Raw genomic sequence first — 9328 nt, forward strand, 5'->3', positions numbered from 1 at the left:
ACTGAGGTGAATAAAGGTAGAGGACTGGACTCTATACTTGTAAAGCACCCCAAGTCTTAACTCTTTTGCCAGAGGATACAGATATTAACATCATGCATAACTCTAGAACTTTACAGCTCCTGGGCTCTACAATGCCAGATAGATAGTTCCAGAACTATCTCTGTGCTGGCCTTGGGCTCAGGGCTAAGTGTAGGTTTATCCTCATGTGATGAGATCTGTCCATGGCTCCCCCTCTGTGGAATAATCACCACCCATGCACTTCCAAGCTCAAGTCTAGTTTCTTGTTGCACACAACAGTTGGCTTGTTTTCCATAATGGAGGCCCCATTCTTGTGCATGCTCCTTCTTGTGCAACCCCAGGGTTGCTCACTTTTTAACAAGAGTCTTCACTCAAGAAGGCACCTAGTCATGGCTTTCTAGTCGGAGTAGCAATGTGGGACTTCCCTCCACCACCTACCTGAAAACCAATTACTGTCTCACCTAAAACCCCAAGCTGGATTTGAATTTATGGGGACTAGAGGCCTCTCCTGAGGGCAGAACTATGGACCCTCATCCTGTTTGCCTTTAGGAAGTGATTTTGTTTTCTCTCCCCCTGCAAGTGGGCTGCTCAGCTTGCTTTCCCCTTAGTACACCTTCCTCTCACTCCCACCCCAACCAATGAGTTTCTTCCTGTACAATTTCATGAATTTCTACAACCCTTTCTATGTGTTTCTTGGGGAAAAGTATGGGGTTTTTTGTTGTTAAATTTGGACTTTCTCATTTACTGATGTGCACAGAGGAAGCCTGCAATGTGCCATATCACATGGACATCTCAACTTCCTCAATTTTCCAGCGTGGGAGCCCAGGCCATTAAATGTATTGGGAAGAATATATTGGAGCAGCATGCAACTCAAGTGGCCTCCAGGCTTGTCTTGGTCCTCTGAAACCTCCTAAGCTGGGCCTCCACTGGCCACATTTCTCTCTGAATTTTTGGTTTTCCAATCTTTAATCAAAATGGCCCATCAAACTCTGTACAGCAACCTACCGATTCTATGGTCCACATCTCCAGTGTTTTCCACTTTTCTCACTCAACTTATTTCCAAAGACCTTAAAATCCCAAGGTCACATTGATCATAAACATTTATAATATTTTCTTTGAGTTCTTGCCAGATGGAGAGATATAATGAAAACCCAGGGACTTGTCTTGGGCTTGCTGCACAGACTCCTTTCAAAAGCCAAGTGAGGAACAAAACCAGAAAACTATGTTTGATTAACCTGTCTGGCAAGGACTTCCTGGAAACTGTGACTAGCCTTTGATAATAACCTTCTCCACTCACAATTTCTAACAACCCTGGAATCTAAAAAGAGAATCAACCAGATCAGAAAGAACATCACAGTTTATCTTCCTGTTCAGGTCACTGATTTTTCTGACTTGTGTTTTATGCATGCTGATGGCATATGTGACATAGAGGATTCTTCATCTGGCTTCTGCTGTTGTACTTGGCCAGAGACCTCTGAGTATCATCTCTGTTCTGTGGATTTCACATTATGCCTCAGACAGAGGCTGTGACATTGAGCAGATGCTAGGGAGTAGCACAGGGACCTCTATTTCTTCCTTACTGAGTATCCCATCTACCCATAAAAGAACCCACAGATGAACAAATGTTTTCCACATGTTGGGCTGGGTAGATTGAGAGTGGAGACTAGAGAAAAGACAATGCCTTGTTGTGTAGTCTAGTAAAGGGGGCCATAGGGCAGGGTTTCTGACTCCTCTTTCCTTTGCTTGTATTTTCTGTGCTGTGTGGGGGAAGCCTGCACTGGAAGTACATATTGTGGGCCAGTGAGAGGCAGCTTTACTCTGAGATGCACAGTGCTCCATCCAGATTGAGGAACACAGCTGGAAGTGCTTGTACCAGCTAAGATCAGAAGTCATGCTCATGAAGACCTGGGTCACAACAGCCTGTTTTTATGCCTCTCTTTTCCAACTCCTTCAAAAGCCTGGAATGTCAGAAGTGCCCATGACCAGGAGTTTTTCATCTGTGGTGATTAGCACAGTGTAGAAAATATCACTGTCCAATGAGTTATAAAGCAGATGTGCATTAAAGGTTCTCAGTGAGGGGAAATTATGCCATGTTGTAGTCAGAGTCAGGAGAAGAAGGGCTGGGGACATGGGGGTACTATCTCCAATGCTAGATAAACTTCGGCAGTGAGGCATGCCTAAGATCACAGCATTTGGGAGGTGGAAGCAGATGAGGGCCAACTGTCCTAGAGAGTGTGTTCAGGCCAGCATGGAATACATGACACCCTGCAAAGTGTGCAATGAAGAAATGGGGTGAGATTCATCAGAGAAAGGATCAAGGTGAGAAGAGGAAGAGGAAAAAGAGGAGAGGTAGGAGAGATGAGAGAAAGGCAGGAGAGAAAAGAGAAAGAAGGGAGAAACAGAGAGACAGAGGGATGAAAAAAAGAGCGAGGGATAAAAGAAAGAAAAATGAGAGAGTGCCCTAAAACAAAACAGTTAGGTGACAAGAGCTCGTGGGAGGGTTGCTACCTAGGAAGGAATCTAAGGTGAAGAGGGCAGTGGGAACAGATTTGGGAAGCATAGCAATGTTCAGCTAGAGCATGATAGCACAGCAAAGTACCCACAATTGATGGGATGTGAGGTATCATTAGATACTGCCTGTATCTTTGGGGATTCCTGTCTGAGGACACCTGGTTCTGGTAGACAAACGTGGGCAAAAGAGATGTCTGTCAGAATTCTTCCCAGCACACAGGATGTTCAAGACTGGGTGGTTCCTGCTATGTGCTGTGTTCTGGACTGTGCCTATTGAACTGCTATATAGAAAGGGGACAATCCTGGGCTTTGCCATGGACCTCAGTGGTGAGCTGCGAGGTGAGGAGGGGGCTGGCTGTATGTAGCCCATTGATTCCTCACCATCTAGTAAAGTATTTATTGATCATAGAGCCACAGGTTCAGGGGCAGCAGGGCCAGGGCAGCTGGGTCCTGGAGTCCCTAGTGTTACTAGATCTGTGTGTTTGTGCATGTGTACTGGTGAAGAGTGAGTAAGTTGGAAAATGTTTAGGGTCAGCTGGAAAGTCCTCATTTGGCTATGCAAAGCTGAAGTGGAAGGACACTGAATGCAAATGACATTTCTGTCCCTTTATTGGGCCTCTTCTTTTCTACTGGCCTTGGCATTCCCGGACACAAGTGGTTGTGGACCTGGATTTTCAGGAGGTCATTGGAGTCCAGGCCACTTGTGCAGAGAAGTGGAGAAAGGAAGCCATGGGGAGGAATCTCCAGGCTCTCCAGTGACCAGTAATCCTCCAGGGCTGGACAGATGGTGTGATAGAAGGGAGGGTGGGGCTGGACCTCCAGCTCTTAGCTGCTCATGTCAGGATCACTGTTGTTAGAAAAAAATATTCTTGAATGTTTTTCCAGAAATGTGTGCTACCTGTGAGGAATACAAGGGGGGTACAAAGTCCACTTTACTTTACTTTACTTTAGCTCCAGTTCTGACTGTGTTTCACCCCACCTGTGGGCCTGGACCTTACAATTTGATGCCATTGTCTAATTCCTAATCAGCACAATGGCGCTGGGCATGATAGACTCCACAGGCATGACCACCAGAGTTTTAGAAGGTTGGGAGGTTATGGAGTATTGACTCTTGATGACTAACTACCTTAGATAGGAAAAACTCATTTATCACTCTCCACCCTGTGGCACAATACATAAAACTACATTATCATTTTAACCATTTTTCTTTTCTCCTAAACAAAGAAATTAGATTTTTCTTATTTACTTTTATGTGTAATGTGTACATGAGTATGTGTAGAGGGTTCAGAAGGCAACTCTGTGGAGGCATTTCTCTCCTAACTCATAGGTTCTGGATCTCAGACTCAAGTTGTTAAGCATATGCAGGAAGGCTCTTCCTACTGAGCCATCTTACTGGCCAATCTGAACAACTTTAAATGGAAAGATTTTAACACATTCACACAAAGTGGAACCTCACCATAGTTTATTTGGCAAGCTCAATTTTGGGTGGGGAGGAAGTTCAGTCATAGTAAAACTCTCATGGTCTCCATTTCCTCCTGAGCAATCCTCTAGTAACTGAATTACATGTAATTATGTGAGCTCCACTGAATTAACTTTTATGGAAGCTGGGCAGTGTCTTATTTGTTTGGCACGTGGATGTTAAACGGATCTGACACTCATTTCTCCACTTCTATAGACTCACTTCTTTGCTAAAGGAGTGGACTGATGAAATGTGTGGATCTATTCCTTAGCTTCCTATTTGGCTCCACTGACTATTTTTCTAGTTTTTCAAATACCATGCTGCCTCAGGTAGAATGGACTTTGGGCATTATCTGTTATCACTGTTTTGGCTATCCTGGGGGATTTTGGTTACCCACAGAAAATTTGAATTCATTTTTTTTGTGCAGACAGGGTGTCTTATCTTGAGCTGATACTAGACTCACTAGGTAGCTAAGAATGATCTTGAAATATTGATTCTCCTGCCTCCACCTACAGAGTGCTGAGATCAAACTCTGACTTTGAGCATGTTAGGAAAGCTACTCTATCAATCAAGATATATTCCCAGCTCTAAATTAGACTTTTGTAGTCATAAAACTTTCTAGGGCTTTGATGGTTGTCTACCTACCATATCAAAGGCTGGGACAAGCAAGTATCTCCACAGCTTTGAGTCTTTCTGTACATAAAGTGTGATCTCTCTCTCCAAATGGGCCAAGTGATTGGAGGAGGGTGACTGAAGCCTTGGTCTTTATTTGGTTGGTTTCCAGTTCTCTGGAAAGCAGGCCATATCTCAATCAGTTAATAGAAGAGTGAGGAACGGTTATGGGAGAAGTGACAGTTGATAGTGAGATATATTATGGCTGTAAGTATCCAGGTTTCTGACACATAGTGTACTTCAATGTAATGCAAATCCAAAGCCATGAATCCTATGCCAAACAGGAGTGGGAAGATGAAGACATACCTGACACAGATCAAATGGCAGGGCATAAGACAATGAATTCAAACATTAATCAAAGTATGGGAGAACCAAAGTCCATCCTGCTCAACTCTGTTGCATCCAGGTTAGCAGAGGTGTGAAAATGTTCCTAACAGGCCTGGAAGCACCAACTGGAATGGGGGCACCTACTTCACTAGGTTCCTTGGTCACTCATCTCTCCTCTCCTCAGGATTTTATGTTGCTGATTGGCTCAGAGGCACCATCAAACATAGGAGAAAGCTGAGGTCTCCAATTGTAGGCACCCCAGAGTTGTTCAGGTGCATCCTGAGAATTCAAGTTCTAGGGAGTAGTTGGCTATGAGTGTGAAGTGTTACAACAGGGTCTGTGTACCTAGGGTCCGGGGGTACCTGGAAGAGAATGGGGGACAAAAGACACGAAGAAGGACGCCAAGACAAGAGTCTGATCAAGGCAACAATTTTATTTTTCTCCAATGCTGAATTTATACCATAACAGGGGTAACAGAGGGAGGGGGGAAGTAAGAAACATTTACTCAGGCCGAGGACACAATATTCGTGTGGTCAGGGAGTAGGCTGATGTTGACAGGTTGTCAGAAAGGTCACAGGTTTGTCATATTATTAGTCAACAGGACAACTTTATCATATTATCATTTTTCTTGACCACCAGATTTGTATTAGTCTTCTACAGCTGGTTGGGGATTTTTCATGAACCCAGTCATACTTAATTTTAACATCAACAATGGAGAGCTTCAAGGGCATCGCTCCCAACAGGTCTGAGGATGCTTCAGCAGCAACTTCTTAGAATCGGATGGTATTAATAGGTGGGGAATAGGGTTGTCCCTACATTGAAGCTGGGAGGGGCAGAGGTTCATGGCACCAGCCAAGGCTTCCTGGCCATTGAGCTGGGGTTCTGATGGTGGAACCTGTGTCTTAGGTTACATGGGCATTAGAAAGTCTGGCTTCCAGGGCATTTACTTACCAGCCAGCAAGCCACTCCAGCTGCTGCTATGGGAGTTGGTGTCTTCCCATGGAAATTTAATTTCCAAGTCAAGCCACATCACTGCAGATTATGCTGGCTACAGAAAAATGGACCATCACCAAAGTCTGTGAAATCTACTAAAGATAAAACTGAAGTGGGTTGGAAACTAATGATGTTTTGTGGGACTATATTTCCTCCTGCTCTTTCATGGGATATATATCTATTAAGAAATCTCCCTACAAGAGCAAATGCCAATTTGTCATAAATGTCTAACAGTTGTCAGCCACCACTATGGAGGTAGACCTTTGTCTTTCTCCACTTCCCAATTGAAACCGTTTGGTTTTTAATGTGCTCGCAGGTTGTGCTATTTGGCAGATGCATCAGCCCATGACATTCTGTATCTTGGTGTCCCTGTTTCCCAAGTAATTATTTATGGTGGTGCAGTAGGGAGAAAATACATGCATGTACCAACACAGGGTCTTCCTTTGCTCATCTTCAAGGAAAGACAAGCATTTCTCCTCCCCACACACTTCATAATCAGCTTAGTGTTAATAACAGGAGGACCCACTTCAGACACCCCTGGCACAATAATGTCTGATATTAACTTCAAAAACCTCAGATGCCAAATAACCCAGGATCTGTCTATATTAGAAAAAATAGATTGCCAAGCTAGAACAGGTGGCCGTGTTAGCTGAGGTGGATTTACAGTTTGGGAGAGTGCTGGACCTGCCCTAAACGGCACAAGGAGGTTACTTTACGTCTTTAGGGGAAAGTTGTTCTATGCAAACAGTTTGGAAATCATTAGCTATAATGTATGTGCTCCGGAAAAAAACCCTCCCATTCAGAAAGGAAAAAGGCCCTATAGGGAAAAACAAAAAGTTCCTGTTCTCATTCTCAGACATTGCCTGGCTAGTAACTCTGCTGTCAGACATTGTAAGGCCCTTCCCTTGTGCCTGGGAATTGGCTACTGCACCATCAATGCATTAACTTGATCTGTAAAATCCCTCTGAGGAGCTATTGCACTGGTGATCATTAAGTCCCAGTATGAACAGGTACCCAGTACAGAGTCAAGGATTAGATGCACGGCACAACTCAAGGAGGGAATGTAATGGCTAATGTTATGTTTAAAAGTTCAAATTTTGCTTTCTGCTCTTTGACGCTGGCGAGGAAGCATCGCTGAACGCTCTCATCATCCTACCGTCATGTCTAAGTCAAGAGTCCCCCAAGGAACCGGAACAGCTGCGGAAGCTCTTCATTGGAGGGCTGAGCTTCGAAACAACCGACGAGAGTCTGAGGAGCCATTTTGAGCAATGGGGAACACTCACCGACTGTGTGGTAATGAGAGATCCAAACACCAAAAGATCCAGAGGCTTTGGGTTTGTCACATATGCCACTGTGGAGGAAGTGGATGCTGCCATGAATGCAAGACCACACAAGGTGGATGGAAGAGTTGTGGAACCTAAGAGAGCTGTGTCAAGAGAAGATTCTCAGAGACCAGGTGCCCACTTAACTGTGAAGAAGATCTTTGTTGGCGGTATTAAAGAAGACACTGAAGAACATCACCTACGAGATTATTTTGAGCAGTATGGGAAAATTGAAGTGATTGAAATTATGACTGACAGAGGCAGTGGAAAAAAGAGGGGATTTGCGTTTGTCACCTTTGATGACCATGACTCTGTGGATAAGATTGTTATTCAGAAATACCATACTGTGAATGGCCACAACTGTGAAGTAAGAAAGGCTCTGTCGAAACAAGAGATGGCTAGTGCTTCATCCAGCCAGAGAGGTCGAAGTGGTTCCGGAAACTTTGGTGGTGGTCGTGGAGGTGGTTTTGGTGGCAATGACAATTTTGGTCGAGGAGGGAACTTCAGTGGTCGTGGTGGCTTTGGTGGCAGCCGTGGTGGTGGTGGATATGGTGGCAGTGGGGATGGCTATAATGGATTTGGCAATGATGGAAGCAATTTTGGAGGTGGTGGAAGCTACAATGATTTTGGCAATTACAACAACCAGTCATCAAATTTTGGACCGATGAAAGGAGGAAACTTTGGAGGCAGGAGCTCTGGCCCTTATGGTGGTGGAGGCCAGTACTTTGCTAAACCACGAAACCAAGGTGGCTATGGAGGTTCCAGCAGCAGCAGTAGCTATGGCAGTGGCAGGAGGTTCTAATTACAGCCAGGAAACAAAGCTTAGCAGGAGAGGAGAGCCAGAGAAGTGACAGGGAAGCTACAGGTTACAACAGATTTGTGAACTCAGCCAAGCACAGTGGTGGCAGGGCCTAGCTGCTACAAAGAAGACATGTTTTAGACAATACTCATGTGTGTGGGCAAAAACTCCAGGACTGTATCTGTGACTAATTGTATAACAGGTTATTTTAGTTTCTGTTCTGTGGAAAGTGTAAAGCATTCCAACGAAGGGTTTTACTGTAGACCTTTTTCACCCATGCTGTTGATTGCTAAATGTAAAAGTCTGATCATGACGCTGAATAAATGTGTCTTTTTTAAAAAAAAAAAAGTTCAAATTTTTGGTGTACAAGAGATCTGTAAAGCGAAATTGAATTCCAAATGTTATGAGCTGTTGAGGGTTGATTCTTATACTTGCTTAGTCTTGTACAATTTTATCAAAACTGTTGATCATGTAGAGTAATAGATTTTAAAGTCAACCTCTGCTTCTTTTCCTGTAATCAAAAGCTTGTTTTGCAAGACAGGACCTTCTGCTTGCATAAGAACAGAATGTAACTTTGTGTTCTATACCTTTGCAAACACCATACTTAGGAGGCTGTGAGCTACATCCAAGAATCCAGAGACCCATATGTAGAGCTGGGACTAGGATATGAATAAAAGCCAAGTTTTTGCTAAACTTTATTAATGATCACAGTAGTGAATGTCTGAATGACCCCAGAACATAGCACTAGGACTAAGAGTTTTCCATCTAGTGGAGTGCCTTTCAACTTTGCTAAATATTTGACCTTTAAATACAGTTTCTCATCTTGTGTGACCTCCAAACATAAAATTAATTTTCTTTCTACTTTACTAATAATTTACTACTCATATGAATTATATTGTAAATATTTTGGAGAGAGGTTTGCTAAAGGGGTCTAAATTACAAGGTGTAGAAAGTATCACTAAACTGTAGGTTGTATAGTGGATGTGCATTCAAGGTTTTTAGTGTGGAACAATGATGCCATGTTGGAGTCAGGAGACGGAGGGCTGTCGACATAGGTTTCATCTCTAGTGCTGGACATACTTGGGGGTGGTGCTGCATGCCTGAGATCACAGAATTTGGGAAGTGGAAGCAGACAAGGGTCAAGAGTGTTCTAGAGAATGTTTTCAGGCCAGCCTGGGAAGCATGACACCATGAAGGAATTAGAGATGAAGAATTGGGGTAAGAGAG

At 43.8% G+C, this 9328-nt stretch overlaps 1 protein-coding gene across 1 annotated transcript; it reads left to right on the forward strand.

The window, feature by feature from the left end:
• Positions 1 to 7081: 7081 nt before the first annotated feature.
• Positions 7082 to 8425, forward strand: LOC116901258 (heterogeneous nuclear ribonucleoprotein A1-like). Its single transcript, XM_032903015.1, has one exon. It carries the CDS (start codon positions 7277 to 7279, stop codon positions 8102 to 8104), a length of 828 nt encoding a protein of 275 aa, XP_032758906.1. The 5' UTR covers positions 7082 to 7276; the 3' UTR covers positions 8105 to 8425.
• Positions 8426 to 9328: the final 903 nt, after the last annotated feature.

The sequence above is a fragment of the Rattus rattus genome, chromosome 5, assembly GCF_011064425.1.
Source record: "Rattus rattus isolate New Zealand chromosome 5, Rrattus_CSIRO_v1, whole genome shotgun sequence".
NCBI lineage: Eukaryota > Metazoa > Chordata > Mammalia > Rodentia > Muridae > Rattus > Rattus rattus.